The 20,125-nt window shown below is 34.8% G+C and overlaps 1 protein-coding gene across 4 annotated transcripts in view; it reads left to right on the plus strand.

Moving 5' to 3' along the window:
* Positions 1–20,125, plus strand: part of LOC132699070 (Ig-like and fibronectin type-III domain-containing protein 2) — a 244,429-nt gene that overhangs the window by 178,561 nt on the left and 45,743 nt on the right. For all 4 annotated transcript variants that reach the window (XM_060665536.1, XM_060665538.1, XM_060665534.1 and 1 more), the window contains one exon: positions 3,869–3,964. In XM_060665536.1, coding sequence (XP_060521519.1) covers positions 3,919–3,964 — 46 coding nt within the window. In that variant the 5' untranslated portion in view covers positions 3,869–3,918. The remainder of the gene's footprint in view (positions 1–3,868; positions 3,965–20,125) is intronic.

Raw genomic sequence — 20,125 nt, forward strand, 5'->3', positions numbered from 1 at the left:
AACTTCAACTTTGTTAATTTTAATGGAAGTTTACGCGTTTTCACAAATTACGCGAAAAATTAGCTACCTTACCAATTAAATTTTTATCTAGTTATTGACCCTTAGGGATTTGGTCTCCGTGTGTTTAATACCAAATTTTTGTTTCTCATAATTTTCCGTTGCAGCTTCTATCAGCTGAAATCCAAATCGCTTTAAACAAGATGCGCCAGTTCAAAGACACAGAAAAAAAAGGAAAGGACAACACGATGCCGTGTCTGCAAAAATAGTCCCTTTCCGTTTAGTTGATAGAAATACGACTGACCGCTAACCCCAGTGCAGCTGACACGAAACAACTTCGGAAAAAGACGTAAAAGAAGTTTATTCCCAGTTTAAAAGCTGATAAAGGTCCGCATCTCTCGCGGAAAAGGATTACCATCGCGTGGCAACTAGCCATTGCCGTTTGGGGTTAAGGGTTTTATCTTCGTGATATTGGAGTTATTCGTAAAAAGAATGAGGGAGAACCAACATTCTTCTTTGCGTAATTGCCGATCGATGCAATGAAACTACTGATATATTGAGTTTCCAAAGTTAAATTCTTCGCCTTAATAGTCAGTAATATTAATAATCCACGTTCTAATCTCTTCTTTATTGGTTTTTTTATGCAATCTTTGACATAATTAAACTGAAGTGGTCTTTTCTTGTATGAAAAGGCCGTCTTATCTACTTTTGGCTTTGTCTAAAAAGAAGACATCTAGTTTTGTGACTTTGAAATTGAAATTAAGAAATCTTTAACTTGGTTCTGATGACGCCTTAACGCAGCACAATATATTGCCAGTGTGAATTCAAAAGTCACTCCTACTATATTGAGTTTTTTTTATTTAAAATTAGAAGAAGTTATATCAGCATATGTAATTTTAAGCGTTTAATATATTTATTTTTTTCGAGATGAATATAAATTCTACTAATCGACTATTCATCAACTGCCTCCATTTCTTCTTGTCCAATGCGTTTTTTGTGCCTCATTCCATTCTTTTCTTTTTTTTCAAAATCTTGTCTATTGTTTCGTTCCAAATATTTCTAGCTCTTTCTCCGTCCAGTCGCTCTGCTTTTCTACATTTTCTGTTCTATGTGCTCCTGTTCTGGCATAATCTTTAGTTCTGGTCTAATATCGTCATTTCTAATTTTATCCGTTTTTGGTACTTGACTCTCCTCAGGTATATAATTTCGGCCTCACCCACTTGAAAGTTCTTAGTAGCTAATAGCGAATATTTTTTCTTTCTGACGCTGACGTAGCACTTTCATTATTTAACACTGGAAAGACGATTCCGAACAGATTTAGTTAGTTTCCTATAAAGATAGATGTTGAATCTAGACTCCTTTTCTTAATTTTTGTTATCGAAGCTCTGTCGACAATCGGTGTGGTTTCGGATAACTTCAAAAAACTGGCGGCAGATTATATACGCCGACTTGACACCAATATTCAGAATTTAATTTCTGGTATTTCAAATGAATTTCGATTAATGTGAAATAAATAAAGCACATGCAATTGCATATATTTAATGCGATGTAATCTCTATAGCCTTCATCCAAGATAACTTGTAATATTGATTTTAATTATAAACTGAATTTAATTAATAACTTAGACAATAGTAATTGCCCAAGAAACAGCACAACAACCCACAGCTGAAACTTATGACAAAAGAAGGTGACCATATATCAACCGAATAATTGCATATGTCACATTAGAGGCAGAAAGAGAGAGACAAAAAATACAAAGGGTCTCCCTTCCCTAAGGGCGGAGAGAAACGAATAGCGGAAGCCGGATCCTTTGAAAAATGACGTTCATTTCTCAGAAATGGCGAAGTCTGTTTCCAAAGTAAAGACGTCCCGGTGAAAAACTACCTCCCATGTTATTTACCGTAACTGATTCAAGTGTGATGCGAAGGAGGATGAGGGAGAGAAATAATGTCGCGTTTTCGATATATATATCTTACCCAAGAGGTACTTGGTCTAAGCGGAAATTCGACTAAATTACACCTCCATAAATTTTTTAAACACCTGGATAAACGAAACGAAAATTTTGTTATGCGAATATTGCTTAAGATATTCAAGGTACCATTAATATGCTAAATCTTGAATCTAATTTGTAAACATTTGAAGGGACATCCTCTTCTATACAGATAACGAAAAATTGATTGCACCGTAGGTTAAGACTCAAGTATGCAAAGTTACTTGACATTTGTTTACATTAGTACATCGCAACGCGAAAATTTTAAAAAATATGACAATATTCGATAATTTCTTGTCCCCTTCTTTGATTCCGAGAATCTCAGAATATATTTTATTAAAACTGATATTGAATCGAGGGTAGGCTAAAACTTTTAATTTTATTATAAGGAACCATATTCTTCGACCAATTAAGTCGCAAAGAAAACAAGTTTTCAATTAACTTCTACATCCAAAGTTTATAAAGGGTGTTTTTTTTCGATGTATAGTATTTAAGGTGCAATAAAACAACGATGGATTATTCATTTGACATTAATTTTATTTATCCGACAGATGATCTTGTGGCATTACATTTTAAATATGATTTCTGGTATTTGACTGCCACGGCTGGCGCGGATGTAGTCCAATCTGGACGTCCAATTTTCGATGACTTTTTCCAACATTTGTGGCCGTATATCGGCCATAACACGGCGAATGTTGTCTTCCAAATGGTCAAGCGTTTGTGGCTTATCCGCATAGACCAATGACTTTACATAGCCCCACAGAAAGTAGTCTAGCGGTGTTAAATCCCAAGGTCTTTTAAGGCCAATTCACAGGTCCAAAACGTGAAATTAGGCGGTCACCAAACGTGTGTTTTAATAAATCGATTGTGGCACGAGCTGTGTGACATGTTGAGCCGTCTTGTTGAAACCACATCTCCTGGACATCATGGTTATTCAATTCAGGAATAAAAGAGTTATTAATCATAGCTCTATACCGATCACCATTGACTGTAACGTTCTGGCCATCATCGTTTTTGAAGAAGTACGGATCAATGATTCCATCAGCCCATAAAGCGGACCAAACAGTCAGTTTTTCTGGATGTAACGGTGATTCGACATACACTTGAGGATTAGCTTCGCTCTAAATGCAGCAGTTTTGATTGTTGACGAAGCCATTCAACCAGAAGTGCACTTCATCGCTAAACAAAATTGGCTTATGAAGATCTGGAACAACGGCAATCTCGTTTTGGGCCCATTCGAGGAATTTACGCCAAACTGAGAATAAATCATTTGACAGCTGTTAAATCGGTTGCCATTTTTTCTAAGCTATCAATATTCAAATAATTTGGTAGACGTTTGTATCTATCAATTTGTTATTTAGTATCTCCTGCTGGCGTGAAACCGCATTCTACATATTTGTAGACCCCTTATTCATTAGAGGATATTTCATTGAATCAAGAACTTTGGAAAGTTAAAATAACCGTAAAACTTTGGAATTATTCTGTTTGCTCTGTCTGTCTCCGTGAATAAAGGAAAATTTTAGATGGATGCGAGAGTGTACAGAGTGTCCGGAAAACAAGGCTTTATATCATTTTGAGCTAACCCAAAAATGTGTATGCGAGGTGATGAAGACCTTGTCAAATTGAATGTATAAGTATCAACCTTAGTTACTGTGTTCTTAACGTTGATAATGGTAATCTTCTCAAACAACGTTTGGATAGACCAATTCATATTTTAGATTATGTTTTAATAATTTTGATTTTTTGGGCTATTTGGTAATAGAACCTGTGAAGTCTAAGACAAAAAAATAGCCTTTTTAATGGTTACTAATCCTAATTTGATGAATTGTTTTTTCTCGAAACCGCAGAAAGCCATATTTGAACATTTTTTTTTTGTTTCAGATTATTGCCTCCGAGATATTGAGAGGGGTGCACTTAGCTACCCATTCACCATGCTGATATTTTTTCTTTCTGGAATAGTGTTTGGCCTAGCCCATGGTAAGTAGACATGCTTTGAACAATTTTTGCTTTTTTCTTCGCCAGTGTATTACCCGTGGCGTTCAATAAAAGTTGAAATAAACATTAAATTGGAATCTGCTTAGTAAATGGTCCCCTCTATGTGGCAAATTTAAATTTTCTTTTTAAATAGGCAGAAAAACATCTAAGTTTATTATTATTATTATAATGTTTCTCTTTTAAATATTCGTCAAATCTAATCTAATGGGGTTGGATTGGGACTCCAATCGTAACCTGATTTGAAATTGTTGGTCTAGATTCTTTGATGTGAAAGTCGGAATGGGCAGAATTGCCACCGTAAACAATAGTCTAAATTTTCATCACTTAATTAGGAAATCCTCCTTCTCAGTTTTTACTTTATTGGTGAGCTTTTAATAATCGGGTAATAAAATTTGAAAAATAAAATTTATACGCACATAAATATTTAACGAGCTGAATTTTTAATAACGCTACATTTCGTTAATTACTAGAAACATTAAAATGCTTCCCTTCCAATATTTTTGCACCGGTGGATATTTTCAGATATAACGAAGGTACTAATAATTTAAAAACTCAAGCGAGCATCAATAAATATTTCTGCACGTTTGTCGAAACCGGTAACTGGAAAATTACATTTTCGATAATGAAAAAGTAATATGCACCATCGCGTTCAATAATGCCCTTAAAATTCTCTAATTTTTATAATAATATTAGTGTTATTGTTTGTAGGTTTACCATTTAACTACCACTTATTATTTCAATTAACAAACTTATAATTGAAAACTTCAACAGTTTGCTTTTTTGATGGCTCGATACTTACATTACATTACAAAAAATGCAATATTTTAATTAAAAAATACCAAAACAAATACAGAATAATACAGAAATATATATACATATATAAATATACATATATAAATATATATATATATATATATATATATATATATATATATATATATATATATATATATATATATCCGACTGGAATCCTGCATGCGACTGGAATCCTGCATCCGACTGGAATCCTGCATCCGACTGGAATCCTGCATCCGACTGGAATCTTGCATCCGACTGGAATCCTGCGGACGTTTCGCCAAAATTTCACTTGGCATCTTCAATGCTCGCGCTCCTAAAACACTTCGAACACTGGGAGGTTATCGGCGGTGCGTGCAGTATTTATACCCTGCGCCGGAGATGGTAACGGTGCTGCTTGTGCGTAGGGGGAGGTGGCTCCGTCTCCTGAATTGTCGCGTTGTTAATTTCGCCCGATCGTAGTTGCGATGTCCCCGGTGGTTGCTGCGCTTCGCTCTGCTGTTTGATTATCGTTCTCCACGTATTGGATAAATGCAGAGCGTCGTCTCTCGTATTCAGGTGTTCGGACTATTTCCTATAATCCTAGTCCTAAAATCAGGAATATTAGCTATTTGTTTGCAAGTATCGAAATCAATTTTATGGCCTGTCTGACGTTGGTGCTGAAACAAAGCAGATGTTCTTTGTTTGTTTCTTATGGCTAAACGAGGTTGCTCGAGCCTGGCTGAAAACCTTCTGTTGGTCTGTCCCACATACGTCAGGCTGCACGATCCGCATGCTACACTGTATACTCCTTGGTTTTCCAGAGTAATTTTTTGTTTTGGGTTTCTTAGTATTGCTCCGATGGTATGGTCAGGTTTGTATGCCGTTGATATGTCGTGTTTCCGTAATATTCGACCGATTTTGTCAGTAATCCCTTTGATGTATGGCAGGACAGCGATCAATCTTCGTTGGGTCTCGTCCTGCACTGTCTGCTGCGGCTGTTGTTGTTTACTGATTGCCTTGCTGATGGTGCGCCTTTGGTATCCGTTTTGTCGAAGACAGGTACTAATTTTCTTCAGTTCTTGATCTCTGTTCCTCTCGTTTGTGAGCGAACGGATTATATCCCGGGATATAGTGTCATCACATTTTTCCATCCGTGAATCAATAAGTGAAAATATATATATATATATATATATATATATATATATATATATATATATATATATATATATATATATATATATATATATATATATATATATATATATATATATATATATATATATATATATATGTTATATCCGGAAATCCTATTGTCCACATGGGTTAAATGCCACCGACCTGCAAGAGTGCAACGATTGCGAAAACGTCGTGTCAACGATATGTCGCAACATCCGCAGCCGTCGACCCCGTCAACGTCAGCATAAATTTATTATAAATACGAATTTCTATTGTAAAACATTGTCTGATAACATTCTCTCATCACGAGGTTATTATGTCCATTTTTAGTTTGATTTTAACGGTCTGATAACATTCTCTCATCACGAGGTTATTATGTCCATTTTTAGTTTGATTTTAACGGTCTAATAACATTCTCTTGTCACAAGGTTATTATGTCCAATATCATTTTGATTATAATTTTAATTTAAAGTTAATAAATATATTTTTTAAAAAGTTATTTTTGAAAAGTGAAATATAAAAATTGGCGCAGTCGGTAGGATCCGTTCACGTTGCTAGAACACGAGTATTCTAACTAGTGACGGCGGATTCCAATCCCCTAGACGGAAAGAAGAACCATCGCAGCCCAGTCGTGCCGGAACAAGGAACCTTCCATCACCGTTTCGAGAGGCAAGAATTCGGAGTAGGATCTGTTCACGTTGCTAGAACACGAGTATTCTAACTAGTGGCGGCAGATTCCGACCCCTAAATCTAGGGAACAACGAAGACAGCCCATCGTACCGGAACAAGGATAAACCCATCAACCGTCTCGAAAGGCAGCAATGAAAATAGTACTGTAAGTGTTAAGAATCGTTACGAATAATTTTATTTTTAATTCGCAACATTGTTGAATTTATTACGTTCGATTACCCAAGGTTGAAAATTACCTATTTATTGAATTTCGCAACGTAGAATCGTTCCGCGATAATTATTTTGATTAAATTTTAGTCTCCAAGTTTAACTTGGCAATATTTAAAACAAAAAATAATTGTGTTTGAACTTCTTATAAATTTATTTGCTTTTTCTTAAACCTAAAATAATGGCAACTCAATCAGACGAACCTAGTACAATGCTGGAAGTTGAACCATATAAACTTTCGGAAATTTTCTGTATCGTACCTGAATTTGAGGGTGACCAAATCTTTTTAGGAAATTTTATAAACGCGTGTGATTGTGCTTATAATATGGCAACAACGCAACAAAAAATTCTTTTAGTGATTCACATTAAAAATAAACTCCGCGGTAAAGCAGCTCAATTAATTAATTCTAGGAATCCTGATTCATATCTAGAAATAAAGAAACTATTAACTCTACACTTTGGTGATTCTAGAGATTTACCTTCCCTAATTCATGACCTTCAACGTCTTAAACAATTGCCCAATGAATCAGCATTAACATTTTTCAATCGTCTTCAAGTCCTAAATGCGAAAATGCATTCATGTGTTCAAAAATCCACCACATTAGGATCCAAAGAGCAAAAGGATGCTCAGATATCTTTAATTGAGACTATGACCCTTAATACACTTCTTACAGGTTTAGAACCTAGATTAGGTCAACTCATTCGTGCTAGTAATCCCACTTCACTTTTAGAAGCCCAAGCAAGGATTCGTCGAGAACTCCAACTCTCATATTTTGAAAATCAAAAATCTGTCAAATCAAATTCTCCTAAATCGCATTCTGCGAATATTCGAACCCCTCTTCAGCAACCTAAATGCACTTTGTGTAATAAAATTGGCCATACTTCAAATCAATGTAGAAGTACGCATCAGCATGTCAAACCAAATTTTTCGCAATATCCACAGCGACCTTCTAATTGGTTCCAACAAAGCAACATTAGCAACAACTCGATTCAAATACCGATGAAATCTTCAAACTCTTATCCTAAGCCACATTTTATGAATCCAAACCCGCAGCGAACTCATCACGTAAACTCAAACCCGATCTACATCGACGGTTATTCCGGAAATTCCCAGGAATTTTCACATGAAAATTACACTCTTCAAGAAGATAATGAACTTCAAAATCATTATTCTAACCATCCAGAAAACTGCGAACCAGAGCAGGATTTTCAAGAAAGCCCTTACGATATCCCACCAGACGAAATGTCTCCAGACCCAATTTTCGAAATCAATTCCCAAATTCAAACCCTGAATTTAGACAACATGAATCCCAATCTAAACTTTCCAGAACAGAACTTCTGTTAAACCCTCTTCTTACGGTAAATTCTAAAAATTTATACTATATTTTTGACTCTACGCAAAAATTCAAAATATTAATAGATACAGGCGCAGGTATTTCTATCTTTAAATATAAAACCGCTGAAAATTACAGAACACGAGTTAAGGAAAATATTACCATCCAAGGTATAACAAATCAAACACTTTTTATTAAAGAATCCACACTTATTCCATTCACCGATAACGACAAACATAAAGTCTATCTTTACGATCTTGACATCGAATTTGACGGAATTCTCGGTTTAGATTTTCTTGGTCGCTACCAATGTATAATCGATTTAAAGTCCAAAAAACTTATAACGAATTTTAAAACAATGCCTTTGCATAAAGTAGGACACGAATCTGTTCTTCCCAAAATTTGTAAAAAACCTGAACAAAATATTCAAAATCGAATTTCAATCGAACCTAGGACCGAAAGAATTTTCAAATTAAAATGTAGTTTAACAAACACAGACGCTATTCTCCACTCTCAAGAATGTGAAAAAGTTAGGTTACCTAATGCTTTAGTTAAAGTAAATAATAAAGGTGAATTTTTTACTACTGTTATTAACGCTAATGCTATCCCAAAAACTATAGATTTTTCAAATTTATCTATCGAACCTTTTAATACAAATCCTAACGAAAAAGAAATAAATAATATTTTCAATTTAAATCCTCAACCTGTTGATAGGCGCGGTATAATTCAATCCCAGTTACGCACCGATCATTTAAACGAAGAAGAAAAAGAATTAATAACACAATTATGTCTTGATTTTTCTGATATATTCTATTTAGAAGGAGATCATTTAAGTTTTACTAATGAAATTAAACATACTATTGAAACGAACAACGCCAGACCGATTTTTACCAAATCATATAGGTACCCACATGTCCACAAACAAGAAGTAAAGTCACAAATCAACAAAATGCTCGAACAAGGAATCATTCGACCTTCCACTTCTCCATGGTCTTCCCCTGTTTGGGTTGTCCCAAAAAAATTAGACGCTTCTATGAAACAAAAATGGCGCGTAGTCATCGACTATCGCAAACTAAATGAAGTCTCTGTCGACGATAAATACCCTCTTCCCAATATTTCCGATCTCTTAGACCAGTTAGGCAGATGTCAATATTTCACTACTTTGGACCTAGCCTCTGGGTTTCACCAAATTGAAATTGATCCCAAGGACGTTGCTAAAACTGCATTTTCAGTTGGAAATGGTCATTTTGAATTTCTCCGTTTACCCTTCGGACTAAAAAATTCTCCATCCACTTTCCAACGTGTCATGGACAACATTCTCTTAGGTCTTCAAAACGAACGATGTCTCGTTTACATGGACGATATTATCGTTTATTCCGCTACCATACACGAACATATACAAAGGTTAACTGATGTCTTCAAACGCCTTCGGGGTGCAAACCTCAAACTCCAACCTGACAAGTGTGAATTTCTTCGAAAGGAAGTAGCTTATTTAGGGCATCTCGTGACCCCAGATGGAGTCAAACCCAACCCTGAGAAAATAGACGCTATTCAAAAAATTTCAGAACCAAAATCACCAAAAGACATTAAATCCTTCCTTGGTTTAGCCGGTTACTACCGACGTTTTATTCCCAATTTCGCTAAGATCTCAAAACCTTTAACTAGACTTCTCCAAAAAGACACACCCTTCGTATTCAATTCAGAATGCAAAAATTCATTTAATGAGCTTAAAAACGCTCTAATACGTGACCCAATACTCATTTATCCAAATTTCGAGGAAACTTTTGTCCTAACCACCGATGCCAGTGCATTTGCCATTGGTGCAGTTCTTTCACAAGGTCCCATTGGAAAAGACCTTCCCATAGCATATGCCTCTAGAACTCTATGTAGTGCAGAGACGAAATATTCAACTATAGAACGGGAACTTCTCGCCATAGTATGGGCAGTTAAACACTTCCGCCCTTATCTGTTCGGAAGAAAATTTACTCTCGTTACTGATCATCGTCCTTTAACTTGGCTATTTTCGATAAATGATCCTGGTAGTCGTTTAGCTCGATGGCGTCTTAAGCTTGAAGAATACGACTATACCATTGTGTATAAGCCCGGTAAAATAAATAAAAACGCAGACGCTTTATCCCGTGTTAAAATTAACCATATTCAAGATTGTGTCGATCTCCAAAAGAAAATTTTTATCCTTGCATCTAATAACGATGACATTCACAACCGACCATCCACTAGTAAAGAAGAAATCGTTCACGTTGACAATTCTAATAATTCAGATATCGAAGACGACACAGCGGAAGTTACAGAAGAATACAACAACTTCGCATACCTTCACAAAACCACATCCCTTATAGATTATTCCAAAATAGAAACCTCTAATTCGCAACTTCTCGACAAAAACCACAAAGATATTGTCACTTTCTTTTGGCAATCAAAACTTGATGATTTGCATAACAAAATAATGGACGATATTTTTGAAGAAGATATAAATTTTACGTTTAACAAAATTAACATTTTTTCTAGCAAAACCGTCAAAGGCAGGAAATATTATATAATCCCTCTTCCATATGATAATGAAACTGTAGTTCAACATTTATTCTATATTTTATTCACAGCTAAAAATGACTTTGATCTTTCAAAACTGTATTGTATTGAAAATAATTTACAACTTCCAATATTAGAAGTATTCTCCTTTATATTTTCCGAAAAGGATATAAAACTAAGAATCTGCCAAGATATAGTTCGAACTCCCGATCAAGACGAAATCCCTATCATTTTAGACCAATACCATTCAGGAAAAAATAATTTACATCGCGGAATCAACGAAACAGTTAAGCGCATAAAGCAAAAATACAATTGGCCAACCTTGACCAAAGATGTCGAAAACTATATTAGAAAGTGCGAAATATGTCAAAAAGTCAAGATCTATCGTAAAAACCTCAACACACCATTAGTTATCACAGAAACTCCTAAAACTCCTTTTGAGCGCATTAACATCGATATTTTCGAATTCCCAGTTCGTAATTACGCCCTTACCATAAGAGACGAACTCACAAAATTCACCCAGGCATATCCAATAAAAGACAAAAAAGCTTCTACAGTCGTTACTATCCTTCTTCTCTCCCTCGTCAAAGATCTTTGTCTTTTGTACGATATAAAGTTAACTTTCTCCAGCGTTAGCCACCCACAATCTAATGGATCACTAGAAAGATTCCATGCCACGCTCACAGAAATGATCCGAGCTCATAAAGCCGAAAATCCAAAAGAACACCCCTTTCATGCTCTTCCATACGCAATAATCTGCTACAACAACACAAAGAATAAAACGCATGGTTTTTCCCCTTATGAACTAATATTTGGGCACACTTCTAGTAGGCCTCCAGAAATTCTGTATAATGAAGAACAACTCATCACCAAATATATCCGAGACCTAAATAATCGCATGCAGCATTATTACAGAGTCGCGCGTACCCGCACTGATCAACAAAAACAAAAATCCAAAGTTAGATTTGATCAAGCAATCTCTAGAAATATGACTAAATATAATGTAGGAGATAAAGTTTATGTTAAGGAAACTCAAATTACCGATAAAGCTCAGAATAAATTTAACGGTCCGTATGAAATTCTTGAAGTATTTGAAACTTCAGCCACTGTCAAAAATTTAGCTACCGAACAAGTTTCAAAATTTACTTTTGACAAGTTTAAACCTTATTACGATTAAATTAAATTTCTTTCAAGATCTTGGGACTGATCTCTACGGTCGCACCCCAAATCCTCATTACTCCAGTAAATAATACAGTAGGCATCTTATACCATGAAGAAAGTAGTCTAAAAGTATCCAACAACAAATGGAAGCTGCTAGTTTATAAAAAAAAACTAAAACCTCTGCGAGAAACCATACGACATAATAACAAAATACTTTCCTCTCTCACAAAAAATGTTAGACGATTCTTTTCCTTGTACGACAGCCTTAAAAACAAGTATCCAAACTCATTTTAGTCTTCTAACTATAATTGCTGACTCAGTCGAAGAGAAATTTTCAGAAATTACTATCGACACTGAAAATTTTAATTTTAGAACTAAACGCGGTTTAATTAACGGTGTAAGAACTATTTTTAAATTAATTACCGGAAACCTAGACTCTACAGACGGCGAATACTTTAATGAATGTATAAATAAAGTAACAAAATCTTTTAATTCTACAATTTAAACTCTCCGAATCGACGAAGAAACTTTTAATCAAGATCTAACTCAAATTTAAAAATCTCTCTATGATATTTCGGACACCGTAGCATTTTACGAATGTCAAATTAAAACACTTAATCTTTGCGAAAGCTTTACGGAAGGTTATGTATACCTAGAGTCTTACCTCAGCGATATATTAAACGCAATCACGTTCACACGAATCAAAGTTTTACATTGCTCTATTATTTACCCACGAGATTTAGTCATTTCTCTTCAGGAAATTTCAAAATCCTTGACAAAAAAAAATAATTTATCACTACCACCCTATATTTCGAGCATTGCAAGGTACGTAGATATTATGGAGCTAGAAGCATTTCAAACTGAAAATAAAATTGTTTTTGTATCAAGAATTCCCTTAATAGAACCTAAAATATACACATTGCATCGTGTTTTACCTATTCCAATTTTGGACAATCGAACACGTTTATTTCATATAATTGCAACAATAATAAAATATTTTGCGCGTGATGACGATTCTTTACTCTATGTAATACCTGAAGATCTAAAAAGCTGCAAACAAATTCGAGTGCATTTATTGGAAGCTCCAGAGTACGAGCTAAACACTGTGTCGAAGAATATAAGAACGTGACCTACAAGAGCCACGCCGTTAAGATTCCATATGATTGCTGTTCTCAAATTCCAGTTTCAACCCCCAGAGTTGAAACCCCTGAAACTAATACTTTGCTGTTTCATTTGCAAATGCCGGAGAAAGAAACCGACAATACTCAGCATCGCCGATGGTAACGATCCCCAACAACCTCCGAAGCCAAGTCGAAGACCCCTGCTCCCGATGCAACTCAAATCACTAACTCCGAAAAGACGGACTAGCATCCACCCAGAAGTAACTGACCGAGAAGCTACGCTTTAATTAGTCTACGAAAAGCTGCAGCTAGGCTCCACCTTTTCACTTAATGGGGGAGCTGTTATATCCGGAAATCCTATTGTCCACATGGGTTAAATGCCACCGACCTGCAAGAGTGCAACGATTGCGAAAACGTCGTGTCAACGATATGTCGCAACATCCGCAGCCGTCGACCCCGTCAACGTCAGCATAAATTTATTATAAATACGAATTTCTATTGTAAAACATTGTCTGATAACATTCTCTCATCACGAGGTTATTATGTCCAATATCATTTTGATTATAATTTTAATTTAAAGTTAATAAATATATTTTTTAAAAAGTTATTTTTGAAAAGTGAAATATAAAATATATATATATATATATATATATATATATATATATATATATATATATATATATATATATATATATATATAATGTAGCCGTTGATGGCTATATAGTGGTTTATACTAGACTTGTTGTATACCCCTCGTATTCGTGGGCCCTATGCTTCGGTCTATAATAATATGTAATATCCCCTGTATTGAGGCTTGCATTAAGTTAAGTCCAGTTTTAAGTTGCATTCACAATGTTATAAGTTATATTGGTGGTATTCTTGATATACGTGGCCCCTAGGTACCCGTCGGATGAGACTCTTGCATGTGAAGGGAAGAACAACTTGTTTGACGAAAAATCAGTACCGAGAGTGAATTGCCGGCTTCTCTCCACTGTTAATTTGTACTCTCTACCTTCAACCATAATCTCCACTCCAGTTTTTTCGTGCAATATGAATTATAGACGCCTGACACAATATTAATTAACGCCGCTAGAGGAACAACTTAATATTCAGGAAGAAAGGGTTCACTTTTTCCCGTTAGCAGCCTTCATTGCGAACCTATATTTCGCAAAGGGCGGCTTTTAATTAAAGTCCTTTTGTTTGGACTGCGTTGCGAATACTCCACCGTCGCCATTAGCCACTTTCTAAAGTCGCAGGCCCGCACGAGATTTTTAAAAATCCAGGACGTGTGTGCGAATAAAAAGCAATTCCATTGTGGATTCTAATTAAATATTCCTCAGAAGCTTTTCCATTTTGATGAATTCGTTTAAGAATTTTTATAGCGAATAACACTGAGCTTACAAATCCCAGTTTAGCATACCGAAGTAGGGCAATTTGTTCTTTTGAAACAAGAAAGAATGGCTAGTTTTACAAAAAGACAAACATTGACAAAGATGGCATATAAATGAGGCAGTTTTGGAAAGTGTATTTCCCACGAAAAATTAGTTTACAGAGTGTTCAATTGAAAAAATAAAAACTTTCGCTTAAATTTTCACAAAGTCAAAGTCATCTTGTCACACTTCTTCTTTTTTTAAATCTAAAATGGCCAAGTACTCCTTTTTATTCTGGAATAGCGGAATTTGAATTTGAGAAAAAAAAATTTCTTTGAATACTACTTTGCAACTTTGTCAAATAATGTAAAATCATATACCTAAATGCTTCATTTATAAATTATATTATAAAAAGAAGCAGGAAAAGAAGCGTCCTTTCGAGGTAGAAGTTTTCCCAGAGAGCACTGTTTTTGCATTCTAGATATATTTCGATTTTTTTTTCTTATAGAGGAAACTTTTGACCCGCAATATTAACATGGATTGGCAGAGACCTTAACGACTAATTAGAAACACATATTAAATTAAAAATCATAACAAACTTTAGAATAGAAAACAGTTGATTTCAAATAACCCTTATGAATCGGTTTCCATATTTTTAACCGTATCGGACCTGAACTTTAGTTCATAAAATGGGCTATTTTGGTTAGTATCCTGATATCTTAATACATCTACTATAGTGACTTACTTCCCAAGCTATATGTTTTAATATTAATTATTATTGGTGCTATTTATTACTCAGTTTATCTGTTTTTAATTTGTTTATTCATTCAGCTGTAATAACTAAATCTCTTTTAATAGCTACAAAAGTTAAGAAAATAGTTTTTTCGTTAGTCGAACCATATTCCAACCCAATTGGTTCAAACATGCATCAAATATCAAGTTTCTGTTATGTATAATTAGTTTTTTGTAAATTATTGTTTGTGTTTTGTAACCTTAAAAAATATATTTGTAAAACGAGATTCAAAAGTAATGAAAAATTTGCAGTAATGACTAATAAGCACAACGCGAATTGATCAATATCTCTCAGACTTTATTTTGACTGAATCTTAAGGCAAAATTCTATATAGATCTAAATCAAAGTGGAACGATTTTCTCAGCAGACTCGAAATGTTCCGCAAATAATCGGAAAATATTTCTACCGCCTGGCAAGGCAGCCGACCAACGAATTTTTATTTATTTCCGTTCTCCATCACGGCTCGATCGCCGAGTCAATCTTTTCGAGGCCTTTATTTACGTCTCGAAACGATTATCAAATATTTGCCGCTTGTCAATTCGATTTAACCGTCCCTTAATGGGAATTTGAAAAAGCATTCGCCGAAAAAGATATAACAAATAAATTGTATTAGACGTCGATTGTCTAGGCAAAAAAAAGAAAGCAGTGATAAAAATTGGCACAGATTTTTTTCTTTTTTTTTTCAATTTTTAACATTTATTACACGGAAAGCGAAATAAAGTTTTATTCGAACTGGCCGTTACAAAAGTTTTAATAATTAAGAGCGTATTTTACAATATTACAATCGAATAAATAGGGTTTTTAATGCGGTGTCGCTTAGCTTTGGGCTTCGTCTGCAGTTTGGGACATATAACTCCTCCCTCCTTAACTTTCGAAAATAACGGAGTGTTTTTTCGAAAAAGCATCAAGATTTTCTCCCTAGCAGCTTTCCTCTTTGGATGCGATTTTCTTTAATTCTCGTGCCTTTCCGAACAGAAGCTTCTTAATGATGAAAGCTAAAATTAGAACCATGATTATTCCAAAAACAATAACAATTATTTGGAATTGAAACTATTGGAATTATTTGGAACGTTTCTTCTTCCACTGGTTCCATGGGAGTTATTTTTTCTGTCTCTCAGCTGGTATATTTCATCGATATTTATTTTTGAAAGACTGGGGGTATCCAGGACTTTCATTGCTTTCATTTCTGTCAATTGGATTTTTGGTAAAAATATCGGTTTTCCGAACTGGATTTTCACATCGTTGAAGAATTTTTCTTCATTAATTTATATTTGACAGTTTACTGGTATCTTAATCAGTACTGGTACTTCGATTTGCATATATCGATCCGTGTTACACTTAATTAGTAATTTTTCAGGCTTCTGTGGCAAAACAAGAACTAAATTTTGAGTGATTTGTTCTATAATTGCCTCTGACAGGTTCATTTTCGTAATTGGGCAATTTTCCATTCCTATGTCGTCAAATAAATTCTACACGGATACATCTCGGGGATGAGTTTCTTCTTCACAAAAGTAGATTTCTTCGATGACGGGACATGTTTCTACGGTGAATTGTCTCTTCTTCTCCGCTTGTGCCATATAAGGGTATTGGGGTATAAAATTTGATTGATTTTGGATTATTGGGAAAATATGGTAAAAGGAAAATGTTTCGGATCTTAAAATTGGTACATGGACTGCAAAGATCACTTTCGAGTCAACAAAATTTTTCTGAGTTCCCAAAATTTGATAAGAAGATAAAATGTTCTTAAATTGGCGAATTTGATTTTATTTATAAATTGATGCTAAATATTTAAGCATTTTATTCAAATCCGAAATCGGTAAAATACTATTATGAAGCGCATTAACTTTTGCAAACATAATAGCGTCTTCTAGGTTAGCTAGAAACATTATAATATTATGGCAATCTAAGTTTAATTGCGTAATGATCCTGTGAAAACTAAGATAGTCTTGTAAAGAGTTTATCGTCATTAGTACTGCATTTTGGAATGTTTTTAAACCAGTTTGTGTTGTTTTCGTTGATTTTCATTTAATTTCACAATAGTTTTATTATAATTATTAATTATGCCCTTTGATAAAGATATTTGTAGTTCTAGTTCTTTGGCTAAATTATTTTGGTTTTTCTCAAGTGTATTTATTGCTGCTTTATAATAATTTCGGTCGTCAGCGTCGAGAGTTCCAAATAGCCATTTATTTATTTTACCAACCGCGTTAATTAAGCCTCGTTCCTTACGAACATGTGGATGTAAATTTTCAAGTATTAAATATTCAGTTCTTAGAAGTAAATTTTCGGCAAGTCCATAATAAGAAATATTATTAGTTATATTTTTAACATTAAATTAATCTTTAATTATTTTAAATGCGTTTTTTATGCTTTCTACGTGATTAGTTATTTGGCTTAAATCTACATAATGGATAAATGTATGTTTGTTATAAATTAACTTCGCGTTACCTATCTGGATAGGAAGCATAGGATTTACGAGTTTGGTAACTTGTACGTCTGTCGTTCTGCTTCCCTTGCTGCTGGTTCTGCGGGCTGAAGGATTTGAAAATCCACGTAGCGGGTGTCCAAAAGTTTTCGAACATTCCTCGATTGGCGATTTCAAAGAAACTCCCAGAAGATTCTGGTTAATTGTCCACCACTACTGCACTTAGAAAATTCGTTCCGACTGCGCCACTTAAATGTTCAAAATTCGGGAGAGCGTTTTTAAAAACATTTATTACACGGAAAGCGAAATAAAGTTTTATTCGAACTGCCAGTTACAAAGGTTGGAATAATTAAGAGCGTATTTTACAATATTACAATCGAATAAATAGGGCTTTGGATGCGGTGTCACCGATGTGTTATCTTCGCTTAGCTTTGGGCTTCGTCTGCAGTTGGGGACATATAACTCGCTGCTTTTCTATTTATTACGATACAAACTTCATAGTAATGGGTGTTTTTTTTCGATGTATAGTTTAAGTTTAAGTTGCAGTAAAGCAACGATGGATTATTCGATTGACATGAATTTTATTTATCCGAAAGATAATCTTGTGGCATTACAAGTTAAATATGATTTCTGGCATATGACCGCCACGGCTGGCGCGGATGTAGTCGAATTTGGACGTCCCATTTTCGATTACTTTTTCCAACATTTGTGGCCGTATATCGGCAATAACACGGCGAATGTTGTCTTCCAAATGGTAAAGCGTTTGTGGCTTATCCGCATAGACCAATGACTTTACATAGCCCCACAGAAAGTAGTCTAGCGGTGTTAAATCACAAGATCTTGGAGGCCAATTCACAGGTCCAAAACGTGAAATTGGGCGGTCACCAAACGTGTGTTTTAATAAATCGATTGTGGCACGAGCTGTGTGACATGTTGCGCCGTCTTGTTGAAACCACATCTCCTGGACATCATGGTTATTCAATTCAGGAATAAAAGAGTTAGTAATCATAGCTCTATACCGATCACTATCGACTGTAACGTTCTGGCCATCATCGTTTTTGAAGAAGTACGGACCAATGATTCCACCAGCCCATAAAGCGCACCAGTCAGTTTTTCTGGATGTAACGGTTTTTCGACATACACTTGAGGATTAACTTTGCTCCAAATGCGGCAATTTTGTTTGTTGAAGTAGCCATTCAACCAGAAGTGCGCTTAATCGCTAAACAAAATTCGCTTATGAAAATCGGAAACAACGGCAATCTCGTTTTGGGCCTATTCGACGAATCTACGCCTTTCTTGATGATCGTTTGGCTTCAATTCTTGCACGAGTTGGATTTTGTAAGCACGTAAACCAAGATCTTTCCGCAAAATCTTCCATAAAGTGGATGGACACAGATGATGATCGTTTGGCTTCAATTCTTCCACGAGTTGGATTTTGTAAACACGTAAACCAAGATCTTTCCGCAAAATCTTCCATAAAGTGGATGGACACAGATCCAATTCCTGTGCTCGATGGCGGATGGACTCATTCGGGTCTTCCTCAATGCTACGCTCTACAGCAGCAATAGCTTCTTCTGTACGCACCGTACGGCGTCTCTGGGGATGCGAGTTATCAATAAGAGTAAACGTGGTGCGAAAACGTTCCATGGTTTATCGAATTAACTGCTCTGATGGACGATTTTGTCGACGATAAAATGGACGTAGTGCGTGATACGTATTCCGCACAGAATCATTATTTTCGAAATAAAATTGCTCTACTTGCAAGCGTTGTTCAGGCGTCTATTCATAATGAATTGCCAAACCAAACTAAGAATAAATCACTTGACAGCTGTAAAATCGGTAGCCACCTTGAACAGTAATGGGAACTTAAAGTTCTATACATCGAAAAAAAAACACCCATTAGATACCAAAATACAAAGGATTTTAACTTCGTGTTAAGCCAGATAAATATAAATAACTAATTACATTTATCTTGAATGAAAATATCTTCAAAAAAATATATAAGTAGCTTCCAACCAATAACACACAAGGGATCATTTAACTATTAATTAAGTACACTATTTATTATTTTATTATTTTCGTGTCTTTGATTTTACGTATTTACTATACAATATCGCAGTTTTAATAAAGAGATTCACTCTTTAAGGTAAAACCGAAATAAAACAACAATTTTATTTTTAAAGATATTCGAATAACTTTTTATTTTACTACACCCACATTGTAAAACCAGGGCCCTGTGCAATTTTTATCTCCCCACAATTTTATATAAGTGATTTTTTTGATAAAAAACACCTGACGACGCCCAGTGTATCCGAATATTTGAAAAATTTTCGCCCTGGACCTTCTGCAAAAATTATATGTTCCTTTTTTACATGTTAAATAATAAAATATTTATTCTATGCTAGTAGATTTGACTTTATTGAAGCTGGTTATGTGGTCCGGAATATTTTGAAGGCCTTTTAAAAGAAGCTCTTTGTATAGTTTTTGATTAATAAGAACAAAAGAAATGAATTATCAATATAGAATCGAAAACAAATTTGGT

Source organism: Cylas formicarius, unplaced genomic scaffold (genome assembly GCF_029955315.1).
Source record: "Cylas formicarius isolate icCylForm1 unplaced genomic scaffold, icCylForm1.1 PGA_scaffold_3__17_contigs__length_32017465, whole genome shotgun sequence".
In the NCBI taxonomy this organism is placed as follows: domain Eukaryota; kingdom Metazoa; phylum Arthropoda; class Insecta; order Coleoptera; family Brentidae; genus Cylas; species Cylas formicarius.